The sequence below is a fragment of the Pteropus alecto genome, unplaced genomic scaffold, assembly GCF_000325575.1.
Source record: "Pteropus alecto unplaced genomic scaffold, ASM32557v1 scaffold95, whole genome shotgun sequence".
Classification (NCBI taxonomy): Eukaryota; Metazoa; Chordata; class Mammalia; order Chiroptera; family Pteropodidae; genus Pteropus; species Pteropus alecto.
Window position 1 is genome coordinate 17,634,025 of NW_006441071.1, and position 19,833 is coordinate 17,653,857.

At 33.5% G+C, this 19,833-nt stretch overlaps 1 protein-coding gene across 4 annotated transcripts in view; it reads left to right on the forward strand.

Annotated features, from left to right (window-relative positions):
* The first annotated feature begins 38 nt into the window (after positions 1–38).
* SMC5 (structural maintenance of chromosomes 5) overlaps positions 39–19,833 on the forward strand; it is an 85,858-nt gene continuing 66,063 nt past the window's right edge. For 3 of the 4 annotated variants that reach the window (XM_025051388.1, XM_006918408.3, XM_025051389.1), the window contains exons 1-3: positions 39–328; positions 4,595–4,736; positions 12,533–12,585. In XM_025051388.1, the coding sequence (XP_024907156.1) occupies positions 144–328; positions 4,595–4,736; positions 12,533–12,585 (380 nt within the window). In that variant the 5' untranslated portion in view covers positions 39–143. The remainder of the gene's footprint in view (positions 329–4,594; positions 4,737–12,532; positions 12,586–19,833) is intronic. The other variant, XM_025051390.1, reaches the window with a different exon arrangement.

Below are 19,833 nucleotides of genomic sequence, written 5' to 3' on the forward strand. Positions count from 1 at the left end.
GGCGGGCCGGGACTACGCAGGCGCGGGGCGGACTCTCGGGCGGTGTCGCGCGCCGGGCAGTTCGCGCGGGAGCGGGACGAAGGGGTGTCGGGACTTGGGTCGGTGGGAACGGAAGCCGCTGCGGGGCGGAGAGGAAGCCCAGGATGGCGACTCCGAGCAGGAAGACCTCGACCCCAACCCCCCTGCCCTCCAAGAGACCCCCCCCGAGAGATCCCTCGTCGGAGGTCCCGAGCAAGAGAAGGACCTCGGCCCCGCCAGCGCCGCCACTGCCGTCGTCTGGGCCTTTCGTGGAAGGCTCTATCGTCCGCATCGCGATGGAGAACTTTCTGTGAGTGGCCGGAGGCCGTGAGGCGGCGGCGGCGGGGGAGGCGAGTGGGCCCGCGGGCCGGGGGCGCACGCCGAGTGCGTGCGTGTGGGTGGGTGGATACGTGTGTCTGGCTTGCGGGTCTGGCCTTGAATTTGTGCCGGGGTTACCGAGGCTGTGGAGATTGCTGTTTATGTTGATGTGCTAGGTGTGTGTCTTGTGTGATGCGTTTTTTTTTTTTTTTTTAAATTCCACCAGCGTTTTTCGAAGGCGTCATTTGGCGGGTAGTGAATGTAGTAGGGATTAGATATCTGCCTACTGAAAGTCATAGTTTATAGAGGGAGGACATAATCTGTAATTAACAAAACTATGGGCCCTGGGGGCTTATCGGAAGCAACATTTAAATCAGAGTGGTAGTGATGATGTGGCAGATTTGTAAAGCGTAGGCAGTTACCAGGTGGTTAAAGATGGTGAAGGTTGTACAGGATGGAGGTTGAAATGTATAAGAAAATTAATCCTTACTCTTAGTTGTTGGGCCTCCCAACAGACCCTTGACCCCTACAAATCCATCTTCCCTGGTTCCTTTCTCTCCTTTTCAGTCAACTAATAATCATAAAAATCATTTTAAAATTTAGTAATATATTTTAACACAAATACCGTGTTAGGATAGCACCTTACAGTTATTTAGTCAACGTTTTTTGTTTGTTTTTTTAAAGCTTGCGTATAGTGTCGGAGGGGTACGAATGGCAATAACAGTGTCAATTTTTTTTTTTTTTCCAAGCACCTGTCATGTGCCAGGTATAGAAGTAGGTATTTTATTTATACAATGCTCTTATTCTTTCCTCATAACAACTCTTTATATTATCTCCATTCATCAGATAAGCTCAGAGGTTAATTTGCCCATGTTTACACTGCTAATAAGTAGCTGAATTACTATGGGAATACAGATCAGGAAAGATCATCAAATGAGTTATCTACTGTAATATTGTATATATAAGGGTGCCATGGGGTTACAAAGGATAAGGGGTTAATATCTTCCACAACTGTGAGAAAGGGCTTTATATGGAGGTTTTAGAAGTCCTACAAGAAAGAGAAGGCACTGTAGACAGAAGGACCTGCCTGCAACAGTTAGTTATATTTAGGAAGCATCAAGTATTTTAATAGGAAAGAACATAGGATGTGAGTGAATATGTGGGCCTAGGTGATACTGAAGAGGTAGGCAACTGTTGAGGGTCTGTGTTTACTATACTAAGGAATTCCAACTTAATTCTATAAGCAACCAGGATGCATATTAAGTAGGGAATGGCATGTGACTTATATTACTATGGAAGCAGTGTAAAGGATAATTTCAAAAGAGTGCCAGAAGACTTTTATGATATGAAGGCAGGTGATGATCAGGGTTTGAACCTAGGAGTAGCAGTGGTGAGTAAGAATGTAAAGAAAACATTTGACAGGATCTGGCTACATATTAATTGTGAAGCACGAGGGTAAGAGAGGAGTGCACCATTGACCAGTTAGTTGGTCAGATATGGTGCTAGTCAGAAGAGGGAGCAATTTGGGAAGGATAATAATAATTGCCTTTTGCATCCTCTTACTTGAAGTTTCCTTTGGGGCATCTGAAAGAGCTCTTCAGTAGGCAGTATTTACAAGTGTTTGGAGCTTACAGGAAAATGTGGACAGGTGAGAGATTTGAGAATCATACATATAGGTGATTGTTGAAGTTAAAGAAATGATCGAGATTGCCTTTAAAGGAAATACAAATAGGAATAGATGGCCAAGTGTAGAGTCCTGGAGGAATGCCAACATTTAAGGGTTAGCTGAAGAGGAATTCACAGACTGAGAAGGAACTGTTCAGGGAGGTAAGAGGAGAACCGTGGGAGAATATTATCAAAGAAGCCAAGGAAAAAGAGCATTTCAAAAATATCTGCTACATTGAAGTCAGATAACAAGACTGAAAAGAGCCCACTGCATTTTAGCATTAGGAAATCTTTGGCTCTTTTATTGAAACAGTGAAAGAAGTAAACTGTGCAAGTTGTAAAAGAATGAATGAGTATGAAGGAGTAAACTTGGATGTGAAGAGGAGAAAAAAGGTTGCTGGAAAGCACATAGCTAGGTGAGGTTTTATTTTCACAGTAAGAGGACTTTTAAGAATGAAGTAAGAGGGTAGGCCTAGAGAACCGAAATGGCCTGAAAGAGAGTGGTCAAAGAAGGATTCCTATGAGTAAACCAAGTCAAATAAAGTTGGGACTGGAGGGAGATATTTCTTGGCAGAAGGAACAGCATGTGCAAAGGCTTGGAGAAAGAAGGAAGACTAAAATAGTCCAGAAATTGAAAGAAATTCATTGTAGGTAGAATTTAGAAGTCTAATTAGAGCATAGAGGAAGGAGATAGAAAGTAGAAAAAGGTGAAGCCAGAACTAAATTATGAAGGATCCAATTTTTTTTTTTTTTTTTTTTAATGCAGGTATAAAATGTATTTAAGAGAACTGGCGATATCAGATTTGTATGTCTACCAACATGATTTGGGAACTGATTGAATGATGTAGGGAGGTTGTGGGTAGAGGTGAAGGAGATGGTAGAATCAAAGATGATTCAAAACTAATGCCTGGGTTTCTAACATGGGCAGTGGGATGAATGATGATACCATTCACCTAAGAGACCACAAGAGTGGTTTTGGACGGGGAAGATGGTGGGTTTTGTTTTGAACATGTTAAGTTTGAGGTGACTGCTGTGGGACATCCAAATAAAGTTATTGAAGTGTGGTGATTGCATCTGTAAGTCATTTTGGCTGATTTTCAGCACATAGATGCTACCTGAGACCATGGAGAATATATGAGATACCAGGCAAAGTGTATAGGCTTAGAAGAGGGTGGGCCTTTGACAATAGCTCTTTCAGGGGGAGTTCAGAGAAAAGGGAACTTATAAAAAGGGAATTCCCCAAAATATTGTAGAATCAGAACAGTTAATTTTTTTAAAGACAAAGGTTTTTTTGTTGTTGTTGGCAACTTTTCTTGTTTACAAATATATGTTATATAGGCCAGAGATTCTCATCCTTTTTTCTGTTGTTTTTATTGTTTTCTTAAATACCAGTTGCATCACTATTTTAGTAAGACAGTTGCGCAGAGATTTCACAGCAGGAAATTCAAGTGTTAAAAGAATGGGGCTTCCTGTGTTGGGATTAAGAAGTTCCAAGTCAGATAATTTTCCAGGTGTCTGAAGTTCCCAAACCAGTTTTATTTTAACTTTATAAATAAAGAGTTCATGCTAACAGAACAAAGTATCTAAAAAGATAAAATAGATACTGTGTAGAGATGAGGGTTTGTAAACCTGCTAGAAAATACTCCTTTACCACCCGTTTTTATTTTCATTACCACCTGGCATTTCAAAATTATTAATTTCTTTGAATATTAAAGTTGAAATGTTATGTATTTAGCAGGTTAGTAGCAGGTAAGACGTTTCTTCTTGGGGAATTAGTTGGCAGCTAACTAAAACCCAATGAGAACAAGACATAATTTATGGGTTTTAATTCAGGGCATTCAAAGACAAGGTAGAAGAATATCCGAGTCAGGGTTTGCTTCACATTTTGCCATAGCTAGCTGTCCCTGGCAACCAATAAGGATTACATGCAACTGTTGTAGGTAGAGTGCTGGATAGCGTGCAGCTTTCTGGCACAAGGGAATAGTACAGAAATACTTGGCGTCGATGCATTCATGTTTCTTCCCATAGGAATAAAATTTATTTGAACATGGACTGACAATGCATTCTTTGGTGAATCTCTGACAGCATGTTAAAGGAAATGGATGAAATTAAAAAAAAAAATAATAAAATGAAACAATTGGGTTGATATATATTTTGTTTTCTAATTAGAATAAAAATAATTTGATCGGATTGTTTTGAATATTGGAATATGAGAAGTCGCTGTTAAGCATTTTAATTCAAGAGAAATTAAACGTAAAATCTGCAGATTTAAGATGAGTCGTGGTTTCTCTTAAATAAAATTTTAAAAATTATTTTATTTGTATAGTAGCTTTGATATATTCTCATAAAATTGTTAAAAAATATCAAACTTTGCTTTATTTAACACTTACAGTTAAAAATGATATATTCATTGATAGATATTTCCCTTTAGTTTATTAACAACCTATAAATAACATTAAATTTGTAAGATTAGCTAGCTTTTAAAGGAATTTGAAGAAGCCTATAAATAATGATAATTTAAAACAAGTGCTTTTGGAAAGAAAATATTCTTTACTTCTTCTCTGTTTAGTAATTTCACGTCTTTGTAATTCAGAACATATGATATCTGTGAAGTATGTCCTGGACCCCACTTGAATATGATTATTGGAGCTAATGGAACAGGGAAGTCCAGCATTGTGTGTGCCATTTGCCTTGGATTAGCAGGCAAACCTGCTTTCATGGGACGGGCAGATAAGGTGAGTTAATATAAGTACTTGTACTTTTAAAAAAAATTTAAAGTGATGACTTGCTTTTACTAACAAATCAATTTCTACATCTCAGTTCTTTGGGTATAGCAAATGTGTAGTGCTTAAATATAAAGAATAAAGTTGGCAGGTAGAGAAGCTGAGAGGAGATTTCCATTTCTAGAAATATTTTGGGCTATATACATACCGAGGAAATTCTCCAAGTACATAACACTTGAAATTTTTGTATGTTAAAAACTTTTGAAAGGTTTTTTAGAAATAAATTGTGGGGCTTGTGGAAAGGTGAAATAAATTTACCAGGGGCAGAAACAGAGTGTGGGTCTGAAGATTTAAGCAAGCTCTGGAGTTTCTTCCCTAGGGGCATTTGCTGACCTTGCACCCTGAAGCCTGGCTTTGAATTGGTCTCACAGGATTGAGAGTCTTGCAGGTGGGGGAAGGGCTAGAAGATAAAACTAGAAGCCAAACATTGTGTGTAGCAGAAAAAACACCTCAGAATGGGACCAAAGGATTACTTACTTATCTCATTATTAGCTCTGAATACATTGGAAGAAAAAAAAATCTTCCAAAGAAGTCTTAACCACAACCCTAGCACATGTTCGGGGTCAGAATTCATATTACCTTGTGTGGCCTAAATATCATAAATTATAATTTTAGTTTAAAGTAGTCCTAGTTAGTAATATCTCCAGGCACTGGCAGAAGCAAATGCAGTCCTCTTAAGGAAAATATCTTCAGATCAGTCCTCAAAAGAATCTAAACATAAAGTCCCAAGAAATTTGTGAATTCATAACTAAAAAATCACAAAACATGAGAGAAAATGAATCACCAAAGATAGGAGCTAACAAAATCAGCAGAGTGCACAATCAGACCTATGAAGCCTGTAGGTAGAGATAAACTAGGAATATTTAATTAGTGTAAGGAAATAAAAGAAGGTTGCAAGTGTAATAATAGGAATGAGTAACAAAAAGATCAGGTTAAAAAAAAGAATCAAATAGAACTTAAATAAAAATGTATTACTTGAAGAGAGAAACTTGATGGACAGGTAAAACTAAGCAGACACATTTGAGAATTTGTAAACTAAAACACTAAGATTTTTCTTAAATGCAATAAGAGATAGAGAGAAAATAAAATTGAAGTTGAGACATGATAGGTAAGTAAAAGAAGATAATCCAGTTTTTAAAGTTTCTCCAGTGGGGGATAATAAACTAAGGAAGAGGCAATATTTGAAGAAAGAATGACTAAGAGTTTTCCAGAAATGTTGAAAATTTTGTATTCTCAGATTTAAAGAGCAGTATAAATGAATTACACAAATAGACACATTCTAGGGAATTAGAGAAGACTAAACACATTAGTAATATGTTGTCAGAATAGTGAGACAAAGAGAAAAAAATAAACTTCCTCACTAAAGGAACTTTGAAAGTAAACAATTTAGGAAGAAGGAAAATGATCCCAGAATGAAAGTCTGAGCAAAGAAATGATAAACATCAAGGAAAGTTATATGCAAACTATAAAATAACACTAATATCTACTTTGTGAAGTTTAAATCAGATAGAACTAACTATTGTCCTTCCTGGCCAACTGGAAGGAAGTGATCAGAGTTAAAGTATTCTATGGATTTGTATTGTTGGGAGGAAGTTAAAATAATCGATTAACTTCAGAGTTTATTTAAATATTCATGTTAAATTTCTAAGGTAAACTAAAACAATTGAAATCCATAAATCCTCCAAACCAGAAAGGTAAAAAAGAATAAGAGAAAGGAAGGAAAAAACCACTGCCCAGACAGCTCAGAGAAGCCTTGAGAAAAGAAGATGAGAAAAGAAATAGATATAGAAAATGAAATCATTAAAAAACATAAAATGAAAAGATAGAAATATATGCAAATATAATTACAATAATACAGATGGTCTAAATTCTTAGGAAGTCTGTTAGATAAATAAAACAAAGTTCAGTTCCATTCTGTTTAAAATAAGAATATCTAAAATAAAAACCTATAGAAAAAAGGATAAAAAAATACATACCAGGCAAATATACAAAAGAAAATAGGTGTGGCTGAATTAAATACCAGACAAAATAGACTGTAAAGCAAAAATACTTTTAGAGATAAAAAAGGTTATTAAATATTGATGAAAAGTTCAGTTCAGCAAGAAAATACAGTTCTCAACTCGAATTCACATGATCTAGCTCCAGAACATATAAGCAAAAACAGAACTTTTAACAAGAAGTTAACAGATGCATAATCATAGTGGAAGAGCTATTAGTAATCAATAGATCAATCAGATAAAGAATTAGTTAGAATACAGGCATACCTCAGATACTATAGGTTTAGTTCCAAACCACAACAGTAAAGCGAATATCACAATAAAAGGAGTCACACTAAAGTGTTGGTTTCCCAGTGCATATTAAAAGTTATGCTTATACTATACAGTAGTCTGTTAAGTGTGCAATAGCATTATGTCTGAAGAACAATGAACATACCTTAATTTAAAAATGCTTTATTGCTAAAAAAGCTGTCATATGAGCCTTTAGTGAGTCATAATCTTTTTGGCACTGATAGACTTGCTCAATGCAGGGTTTCCACAAACCTTCAATTTTTAAAAAACGCAATATCTGTGAAGTGTAATAAAACAAGGTATTCATGTACAGAAGATTTGAACAAGTTAAGCTTGAACTAATGGACATGTTATAAACACAACGATTGGAGAGCAAACATTCTTTTTGAGCACAAATGGAACGTTTCTAAAAACCATTTACTGAGCCATAAAGCAAATATCAAAAATATCAAAGAATTGGTACCATACAGACTATATTCTCTGATCACAATGCTGATAAGGGAGAAATAACAAAAAGGTAACTAAAATTTTCCTATTTGTTCAGGATAAAAAATGTACTTCTGTATTATACACAGGTCAAAGAAGAAATCTTAATGGAAATTGAAAAATAAGGGAGGAATTAATAAAATAATTAACAATGATATAATAGGCACTACAAAACTAAAAAATGCTTTAAAAAAAGGCTAATGAAATTAGTAACTTTCGAGAAGATAAGGGGGAGATAAAGAAGAAAAAAATGAAAGAATGAAAAAAAGTAATAGTTAAGATATGTTATATTGTAGTCCAGACAACCCCCAAATTTAAGTGGTTTAAAATACAAAAGAGTTAATTTTTGTTATTTATCCAGTGTAGGCCCTTTGTGGTCACTTAGGTACCTAAGTTGATGGAGTCTGTATTTTAATACACATTTAGGAAGGGAATTGGCTGTTAAAATTTCTGACAGAAAAGTGACATATGTTTTTTCTTCTCACATTTTATTGCCACGCCTTGCATCAGAGAAAATGAGCAAAAGCAGTACTGCTGTGGGCATGAAGGAGAACCAGGATATTCATTAAGTGCCCTGATGACTGCCACCGGGGCATTACCAGGATGCAGCAGAAATTTAAAAGACTATAAGAGACTATAACTTTATGCTAATAGATTTAAAAATTTTTAAAGGGAATATACAGGCTTCTGCAATTATATAAATTATCAAAATTGACTCGATAACTAGAAAAAATAAGTCAACTGTTTAATTTTTCTCAGAACACCAAATAATTACGGCTTAGTTCAAACAGCAGTAGTTTACTATTTTACATAGAAAATATGACTCTGGGTACCAAAATCAATTAAGGAAAGAATGAGAAAATTACAAGCCAGTCTCACTGATGAATATAAAAGCAAAAATCTCAAAAAATAGAAACTTTAGCCTCCTGTGTCTAATAATACATAAGATGCATAATACATCATGACCAAATTGAATTTATTCAAGGAATGAGAGATTGATTGAACATTAGAAAAAACTGACATGCTTTTAAAGGAGAACTATATGATCATCTCAATTGAGATAAAAGCATTCAATTAAATTCCACAGTAATTTAGGATTTAAAACTCTTAGCAAATTCAGAATAGAAGGGATCTTATCTTCCTTAATTTCATAAAAGATATCTATGAAAATGTAGCAAAGTCAGGAATAAGCGAAGGTTGCCTACTATCACTGCTGTTCAACATTGTACTGGAAGTTCTAAGTAGACCGGAAGGTGAGACAGAAAAGATACAAGTTGGAAAGTCAGAAAACTCATTCACAGGTCAGATTAGTGTCTGCATAAAAACCACAAAAGAAGCTCTAGGTAAGCCTTCTGATGAATTAATACAGAATTTTATTAGCATTGCTAGATATAAGATTATATAACAAAATAAGTTGCATATCTGTACACTAACAATGAACAGAAAAATGCAGTTAAAAATAGATACCATTTGCAATAGCAACAAAAGTACAAGTTAGCAATAAACATTACATGTAAGGCCTATATGCAGAAATTAATACAATTTTATTTAAAAACTTTAAAGTTTGATTAAATGGAGAGAGACCCTATATAAATGGGCAGAAAGACCTAATATAAAAATGTCATTCTTCACATTGATCTGCATAGTCATTGTCATTCCAGTTAAAATATTCAGCACTGTTTACAGCAAATTACAAACTGGTTCTAAAATTTAGATGGAAGAACAAAGGACCAGAGAATAGCTTAGATACTCCTAAGAAATAGAACAAAATAGGAAAACTTGTCCTACCAGATATTGAGACTTAATATGAAGTTAAAATAATTTAAGATGTGTGTTTGGTGTAGGAATGTAAAATAGACCAGTGTGATGCGACAAAATAAAAAGCCCAGGTACAATGCCATGTTTAGTAGACTCTTGATTTATGATAGAACTGACATTGTATATGAATGGGGAAAAATGAATAAATAGTACTGAGATAGTTGGTTATTCATATAAGAAAAAAAGGAAACTGTGTCCTATCCTCATACCTTACAAAAATCAATTCCAGGTGGATTGAAGATCTAAGTGTGATTGACCAGAACGTTTTGGAAGATATAAGTAATAGAGGAAAATATCTTTGTGACTTTAGATTAAAGAACAATTTTTTTAAATATGTAGATCAAAAAGGAAAATATTGATAAATTCAACCAAAACAAAATTAAGAAATTTCTGTTTATCAAAAAACACCAAAAAGAAAGATGAGCCACAAATTGGGAGAAGGTATATAACACATAACAAAAGATTGGTATCTAGAATATATAATAAGCAAAACAATAACAACTCAGAAGAAAAATAGGCAAAAGATATGATCAGATGTCTCACAGAAGAGGCAGCTCAACAGTCAATAAACATGAAAAGATGCTCAACTTCTTAATGATCAGAGAAATGCAAATTAACCCTGGCATCGTATATCCATTAGGCTTACAAAAATTTTGCCAGAGCCATATACTTGCAAGGCTATGGAACACTGGGAATTTTGATACTCTCTTGGTGGGAATGTAAATTTATGCAGCTTCCTTGGAAAATGATATGGCATTACCTAGTAAATTTGTAGGTGCATATGCCCAATCAGATTTTACTCTTGGATAGGCTTAGTAAGCTCTTGTACATTTATACTAGATGAACTTATGGAAATATTTATAGCGGTATTGTTTACAGTACTAGTATAAAATAAAATTGCATGTTATGTGATAGTGAAAATCTTTGCTTTAGTATATTGGTTAAATCTCAAAAACATTAAGAAAAATACCATCTTGGAAGAATACATGTAATATGAGTTTATAGAATGGTCAAAAAATATTTTTAATATTTAGAGATGTATATAGCAAAACTAATGAAAAGCAAAAGGATGATCAACAAATCATCTTAGAGATTACATTTGTTGAGGGGAGAGAAGAATGCAATCGTGGTGAGTTATACAAGGAATGTTAGACTGATAATGTTCAGTTCCTTAAATTGGTAGATAAATGGTTTTATTTCTAAACAGTACATGATGATGTTTATATATGCTGTTTGGTATAAATTTCACATAAAGACATGTTTTAAAAAGAAAGTCTGAATGTTGAGTTGTTACTCCACTGTAAAATATTGTTAAAACTTGAAATGATTCTTTATATTTTTCTAAAACTATTAAAAACATTGCAATTATATCAAAATAATGTTTCTTAACCAGGCTTAAAATTTAATCTAGTGTTACAAGATTGAGATGTATAACCATGAAGATTATAAACCTATTCAGAAATGGATGTGTTTTTAAGGCTATATGGGAGGCATTGATGAGGTAAAGATACCATTCTGTTAATAATTAGCCTTGCGACCTTAGTTGTCTGGACCTCACTTTTTCTTTATTTCAAAGATAAGGGCATTGGCGTAGATAACTTTCAAGGACCAACTCAGATATTTATAAATATTAATGTATAGTTTTTTAATTGTTAGAAATCATTTATCAAATCCTTATCTCTGTATAATGGTCAGCTGGATTGTACTCCAAGGGCTGTGCAGTAAGAATAGATGGGGCCGTAACAGTTTTCACCAACCTTTTTATATATTTTTGTCATAAAGAAGATATCTCTTATCCTTGAGCGGTAGGGCTTTTAAAGGCAGCTGTGGAATGCAGTGTTTCTTAGGTGACAAACTGCAGACCTTTGGATATCCACAGATTTATTTAGAGGCTGCCCATGTTCTCAGCAAAACTATTTTTAATGTTGTATTTATATTTAAATGCTGTTATAAAAATTGAACACTGACATGTTCTGTACCATTTATATATATACTTCACAATAAGAACTGCCTCCTGACTTTTTTTTATTCTGATTGGTAGCAAGTATTTTAATTGCTATAAGCTAATGAGCAGATAGCACACTTACAAAAATGCCATTGTTTTTCCTATTTATGAATAAACTAGAACAGAGAAGTTTAAGTAACCTGGTCAAGGTCATAGAACTTATATATGATTGAATTGAGATTTGAACCTGGACAGTGTATGTTAAAGCCTGTACTCTTAATCATTAAGCTGTACTTTCTGGTTATAAGAACAGGCTTTCTTTTCCATCTTTATGGGCCTCAGTTTCATCATCTATAAAATGGATATAATATATATCTCATAAGGTTGCTTGTGAGTATTAAATGAGAAAATTATATACAAAGAACTTTGCATAGTAGCATTTAGTAATGCTTAATAAATGTTAATTGTGGTTATAGTTGTCATCATTGCCATTACTACTATTAAAAAGATAATTATTCGCAAGGTGTATTTTCCACTGTTTTTTTGTTTTTTTTTTTTTTTTAGTGTTACTTATAGCCTGATTTAAGATCCAATCTGATTTTTTTAGGCATGTTGTGTTTTCATGCTTATGCTCATATTTGTATAGAAACTAACTCAAATATGTCTTACTATGTAAATTGTGCTTAAATTGTATTTACTATGCATATTCTTTTATAAAAAAATATTTGATGACAATATATCCTAATTAATAACAGGATGAATAATATTGGAGTGGTTGTTAATAATTTAATCTGTGTAATTCCATAGAAGTCTCCAATGGTAATAAGGAGATTGGGTATAGCTCTTTATGATTATTCTGTATAGTACCTGTTTTCTCACTGGCTTTTTCTCTTCTTTCTGAGAATGTGTTTGGTATAGTGGCTAAGTACACAGGCTCTGGAACCAGACTACCTGGGTTCAGATCTTTGCTCTGTAACACTTACTGGCTTTGTTACAAGTTTTGTAAGAGGCTCTCTGGCACATAAAAGCTTCAGTACATGATAACAAATATTATTATTGTTTGTGAGTAGAAACAGTGGAGGGGTCCAAAACTGGGAAGAGTACCTTTACAAAGTGATGGGAATGGATATACAGAGTAGTTATTGAATGAGTCTTGATCTCTCCAATAATAATGACATCACACAGCTCACTTTGTCTTTTTTATTTCTTAGGTTGGCTTTTTTGTGAAGAGAGGTTGTTCCAAGGGCATGGTTGAAATTGAATTGTAAGTGTTAAGTGCTGAAATCACTTTTTTTCCTATAATTTCTTAGTTTTTGTTCATGCTTTCCTGATGACTTCAGAAAAGACTAATAATATAGTATTATAACATAAATATTGGAAATATTTCAAGAATACTTTAGATAAGTTTTTTTAATACATCTTTTAAAATCTAAATTGTAAGAATTTTCTTTCAGTGAAATTCTTAGAGAAGTAGATATATTGGAGATAATGAAATAGAAATATACTACTCTTAAATATTCATTATGAAGTTACAGTATTTTTTACAAATTTAAGATTTTTTTGTGTGTGCTGATTTTGAAAGTAATGCTTGTTAAAAAATAACAAATAGAAGTATATAAAGTTGAAAATGAAGGCCTTCTTCCTGTAATTCTACTTATAGAAATAACCGCTGTTAATAAGTTGATGAATCTCATGTATGGCAAGTCCTTGGCACCAGTGTCTCCATTTTCCATTTTCTCCCTCATAATTCATGATGGTAGTATTTTCTCTTGAGCCTACATGTTCTCAACACTCTTGGCAGCCATTTCTGATGGATCAGAGTTAGTATTCAAGATGAAACCAGTTAACTATCTTGGCGTATATACTTTCAGTCTTTTATACATGTATATACACATTGCTTAGATGATTTTCAGAGAGTTGTTTTTTGGAATGTTTATGGAAAGTCATGGAAATTTTTAGCTGAAATAGTTCTCAAGGATCATCTGAGAGTCCTATCATTGAAATATGAAGAAATGATCTTTTTACTCAAAAATTGTTAGAAAACTTTCTGTAGTGATGAGAAATAGGTACATGTGGAAGTAAAAAGAAAAGAGATTATACTCAACTTATTAAAATATAATAATAGTATATAGACCTGAGTAAATGGAAACATTATGTTCCTAGAAAGTTAATATCATTATTAATATTCTTTTCCAAATTAATGTATAAATTTAGTATAATTCCAACAGATCTCAACAGGTAAATTTACAAGTTGATTCTAAAGTTCAACCTGGAAGAATAAATGTGCCAGAAAACCCAAGATTTTGGAAAAGCAGAATCATGAATAAAACATTCGGGTACTAGATGTTAAACTATACTATAAAGCTGTTGATAGTATGATATTGGTACAGAAAATTAGAAGAGCAGAATGGAGAAAATAGAGACAGAACTAAAGGTATATGAGAATTTAATTAATTGTAAAGGTGGCTGTAAGTATGAGGTATAAATTACTTAAGTTGAAATAATTGGTTATTAATTTTTTAACAAAATTTTAGAGCTTTAGCAAACACTATGCATAAATGTGGATGTGTTAAAGGTTGAGTGAAAAGATATATGTATATATATATATAAAACAAAAAATAATAGAAAAAAATGTAGACTATTTTTAGATCTTAGTAAAGGAAAAAGCCTTTCTAAGCAGAACAGGATACTCAATAACCATAAAAAGGAAGATAGGAAATTTAGGTTTCATAGAAATCAAGCTAAAAATAATGGACTAAAAATAGTTTAAAATGAGTGACAGATGGGAGAAAACATTTTCAGCACGGATAACATGTACACATCTTAAAATTTAAGAATACCAATGTCTCATACAAATTAGTAAAAATTATAAACAACTTGATAGAACATAAGCAAAGAAATTTAGCACAAAGTAAAAATAAATGGCTGATAAATATAAAAAGAGGCTATACCTCAGTTATTAAGGAGATGAAAATGAGGGTTTTTTTACCTTTCTGCTCTGAAAATTTTTTAAATAAAATTCATCAACATGAAGGTATAAGGAAATTGATCCTGTCTTGCACTGTTTGTGGGAGTGTAAGCAGGATATCCTATTGGGCAGTATCTATCTGCCAAAATAGGGTTTTAAAGAAGAATATTCTTTGTTCTGGTTACTGTTCTAGAGAATGTCTACTCATTTGCTCAAAATTAGCTTCATCCTAATTTTAATAGTGAAAAATTATAAACAACTCAAAAGTCTTTCATATGATAAATGGCTAAACAAAATGTGATATAGCCATACAGTGACATATTAGTCATTAAAAGGAATAAAGTACTGATAGATAATGAGTGAACCTTGAAAACATTATGCTTAGTGAAAGAAACCAAACACAAAAGACTGCATATTGTATGATTTCAATTATATGAATTGTTCAGAATAGGCAAATTCATAGAGACAAATCAGTGGTTGCTGGGGGATGAGGGGAGGAGAGAAATGGGAAATGACTGCTTAACAGGTGGGCTCCTTTTTGGGGTGATGAAAATTTTCTGGAATTACAGAATTACAGTGGTGATAATTGCACAACCTTGTAGATATATTACAAACCATTATTGATACATATTCTTTTAACTGTATACCTAAAAGTAGTTAAAATGCTAAATTTTGTATGTGTATTTTACCACAATAAAAGAAGAAAGCTGAATTGTACACTTCTAAGAGGTGGATTATGCGATATGTGAATTACATCTCAATTTTAAAAAATTGCCAGATATTCCTGGGTTAGCCTTGATGCCATTGATTGATCACAGTGGTTTCTTAGATATTGAAACTAAAACATATCTACTAAGTCAGTCATATTTATAAAATAGAGTATTAATATTTAAGATTCAGAAGTTGATTATGTATGGTTGCAGGTCTTAAGCCCTCCTGACCTTCTACTGTGAATTAACCAAGGTCTAGTTTTCCTAGTTACCTAAAGAGAGAAACTTCTTGGTGTGCAGTAGCTACTATCTCTAATAATCTAACTAGTAACCATAAACCAGAGTTGCTTTGAGAGTACCAAACATGAAATGATTCAATAATAGTTGTTGAAATTGTTATTGTTACTGACGAAATACATTAATTGGCCACGTACTCATTGAGTGAAATGGTGGATAGAATAATCTTTGGCATGCACTTATGCAATCATTTTTCAAATATTTATGGAGTACCTATAGAGGGCTGGGAGATACATCATTTTGCCCTTAAGGAATTTATGATTAGGGACATGGAGGGGCAGATAAATAAATAGATAAAATACACATTGTGTTAGATGGTGTTAAGTACTATGTGATAAAATAAAGGAGGAAAAGAGGATAGAGAGTACCGGAGTACAGTTTATAGTATTAACTAGGATGATCAGGAAAGATCTCACTGAGAAAATGGTATTTAACCCAAGACTTGAAGGAAATAAGAGGATGAGCCTGGGGACATTTGGAGAAACCACATTTTAGCTTTTCAGGTAGAGGAATCTGCTAGTGCTAAAACTCTGCAGGTGGTACCCAGTGTGACTGGATCACTGTAAACAGGAGAATAGTAAAAGATAAGGTCTGAAAATATCAGGGAGCCAGCTCCTGGGGCCTTGTAGGCTGAAGTAAAGACTTTACATTTATTTTGAATAGGATGTGAAGCCGCTAGCATTTGAACAAAGGAATGGCATGATCTAATTTAAACTTTAACCAGACCTAAATAGTTTTTGTGTGAAAAATAGACTGCAGCAGAAGAGAGGCAAAAGCAAGAATATCAGTTAAATGACTAATATGGTAACTCTAAGAGAGATGAAGATAGCTTAGGTTTTGCTCACAAATTGGATATAGGGCGTGGAAGAAAGAGGCATCTAGGACTGCAAGGTATGTGGCATCCTTAAGAGTAGAGCTTCAGTTAGGTAAAGAAATCTGCTACAGGAGGTTTTGGGGTAAGATCAGAAGTTCATTTTCGAATATATCATATATCGTTGAATTAAGATGCCACCACTTATAAAATGCAGCTTCCAATTAAGTGATGGCAGTTTAATTATGATAGTTGAAATGTGCATCCCAATCTTAGAAATGTTAAGATGTAAAACAAGTGCTTTTCCTAGTTAATAAAACAGTGAGTAATGTTTGAGTTGCCTAGTAGACGTTCAGATGGAAATGTTGAATGAGCAGTTAGATACATAAACCAGTTATTAGGGGAAAAGTCTAGGCTGAAGATAATATATTCAGAAAGTTGTTAGTATGATGGATGAAATCACCAAGGAAGAAGACACTGATGAAGGAAAGTATAAGAGCTAAGTCCTGTTAGAGATTGAACATAGGAAAAACTAGGAAAGGAAACTGAAGAATTCGTTAGTGAGTCAAAAGAATATAATAACTGGAAAATAATGCTTTGAATGGTTTCAGGAGGAAGGAGCAATCTGTATCTGATGAGAACAAATAACTTAATTAGGTTTAGCTCATCATTGGCCTTGATAAGGTTTGGGGAGGAAGAGTGCTTTTTAAAATTCATATTGAATGTTCAGGAAGGCCTGTTAAGAATATTTTTGAATTGAGAACTCAATGATAAAAAGTAGCCAAGCATAAGAACTGGAAGTAGAGTATTCTGGGAAGAGGAAGTAGTTTGTGTAAAGCAATAAATAAGGAAAAAACCCTCATTTTCATCTCCTTGATAACTGAGGTACAGAAGTTTGTTTCTGAGGAACAGAAAGATGATAGAGTGGCAGGAATGAAATATTTGTTGTAGGATTTTGGAAAATACCATTTACTTGGTTGAGGGTATTCCTTTCTGTTTCTGCTTTGGTATGTATGCTTTTAATTATGAATAGTGAATGAATTTTATCAGCATCTGTTAAGTTGATCCCATTATTTTAATTGACAAAGTTGAATAATTTCCTGATGTTCACCCAATTTTGCATTCTTAGAATAAATGCAATATAGTCATAATTTTTTGATGAATTGCTAGATTCGGTTTTCTAATGCTTTTTACATCTGTATTTTGTTTTTGAAATATTCGTTGTTTTGAACGTTTGGTTAAACTTACTAATAAAGTCATCTGGGTCTAGGGTTGTTTGTTTTTCAGTTTTTAATATTTAATGGTAATGGGATTATTTAGTTTTTTTCCTTGAATTATTGTGGTAATTTATACTTTTCTAAAACTTCATTTTTCTTAGTTTTTTATTTTATTGGTCTAAATGTTTTCTTATGTAAGTTTATTATATTTGTATAATGTTATATCAGCATACATTATCTAAATGTCTTCTGTGGTTGTATTTCCCTCTTATTCATGATTTGAAAACATTGATTTGTCAGTTTTATTAGTCTTTTTCAACGAATTAACTTTTGCATTGTTTCTGTCTTATGTCACTGTCTTCTATTTCATTAATTTCTACTTTTACCATTACTAATTCTTTAAACTTTTGATTTTTTTTTTATAATTTATTGAAATGGATATTTATTGTACTAATTTTAAGTCTTTTGTAGATAAGATTAAATAGATAAGATTAAAAATTTCCCTTTCAGTATTGCTTTAGTTCTGTCTCCCCAGTTTTGGTATACAATATTTTCCTATTTTTCTTTTCTAAATATTTTATTTATTTTACTTATAAGTTCATAGAAAGTTTAAAATTCTAATGTGATTTTCTCGTTATAGTTTAGTATTGCTTTCCACTTTGGTACTATTGTGGTTAAAAAAATAATGTTTATATTACCTACCAATCCTTTGAAATTTATTGAGGCCTACTTTTGGTAGTGAGCTTTTATAATTGTTACTCGTTTGGTTGAAAGAATAAATATTCTGCTGTTACATGTGCAATGTTCTATATTCATTAGTTTAAGTTTATTAATTATATTATTAAATTTTCTGTATTTTTGCTGATTTCATTTATCAGATTGATTCCTTAATAACCAAGAAAAGTGTATTATACTATCCCTCTATGTAGATTTGTCGGTAACCCTGTCTTGTCAATTTTTGCTTTATATATTTTCAGGACATTGTGAGTTGCAGCTAAGATTCAAATCCTATCTCTCTCATAAATTGAACTTTTTATTGCTATGTACTGACTTCTTTATCTTTTGAAGCTTTTTGCCTTAGACTGTTTAATATGCCATTAGTGTAGTTAGCAGCTTTTCTTTTGAAGTATTTTCCTGATTATCTTTTTCATTCTTTTATTTCAAGTTTTTAAAAAATATCTTTCATATCATTTAAACAAGTAGAGCTGGCTGTTGTTTTTTTATAGTCTTTTAAATAATGCATGTGGTCCATTTACATTTATCATAATTATGTGTTCAGACTAATTTTTACTGTCTTATTCTGTGCTTTTTATTTGTCCCACTTTTTAGCATTTCTCTTCTGCCTTCATTTGGATTTTGTTGTTAGTTTTTCTTTTTTGTTTTGGAAATTACGCATTCTTCTTGTTCTAGTGGTTATAGAATATTTAACATATGACTTACTGTAGCAAGGGAGAATACTCCTGAGAAACCTGGGGCATCCCAGTACCAGGAGTTGAGAGGGGTTTCTTAGCAGATACAGACTTCTGCTGGTGAGAATTAGGAAGGGTTGGGGAAGCTGGGGCAGTTCTGTATTGGAATCTGTCAAAGGTGGGGTGGGCAATTCGATGATCGGGTCTCCATAATTTGATAATTAATTATTGTTAACTCATTATTGCTTAGTTTAATCCATAATGAAATAGCAGGCAAGATGAAAGAGGGGGTAGAACTGGCACTGGTATGGAAGCAGCAGTCACTCCTGTTAGTCAGAAAGGGGGATGTTTAGTCTCATTTTCAATTTCAGAGTGGCCTCCTCTCTGTCTCGTTGAAACATGGGTAGATGTGGAGGGTTGTTGTAGCACATTGCTTCTCTTCCATTAGCATTCCGTATGTTCAGTTGGGTACATCATGGTTTGCCTGCCAGCAGGGCTGATTTTTTGCTGGTGTGTTTTGTTTTCATTTTCTCATATACCAAGACATAACTAAGGATAATTTGAAAAGGCTAAAATGTTTTTCTTCGCCCAAGAATCCTGTAGGTAGAGAGTTGCCCACACACTGAACTGGACCCTCCATGGCTTCTCTATGCCTTGGTGAAATCAAGACAACACCTGAGAAATCTCCCTTCCCCTGATTCCCTCCTGCCTATTATACAGGCCTTACAATTTTTACATGACTGGATCCTATTAGCTTGTTGTTCGTGTCTTAGCCACCACCTTCATTTTCCCATTCCTGAGATTTGTGATAATGATAGGTGATGTTGCAGCAGGAAAAGCTGGAGAAGAGGTTAATGAGGAAGAGTATCAGCATACCCTTTCACAGGGGACACATCCAAATGCAAGGAAGTCCACACCAGGAGAGTGGTGACAGGAACATGGATTTACTTACAGGTTTAGCCACACACCAGCTCTGTGCCAGGTCTTATAGTTGGACTCTAACATATTCAACATCCAGTGTATTCGTTTGCTAGGGCTGCCATAACAAAGGACCACAGAGTGGCTCAAATAATTGAAATTTATCTTCTTGCAATTCTGGA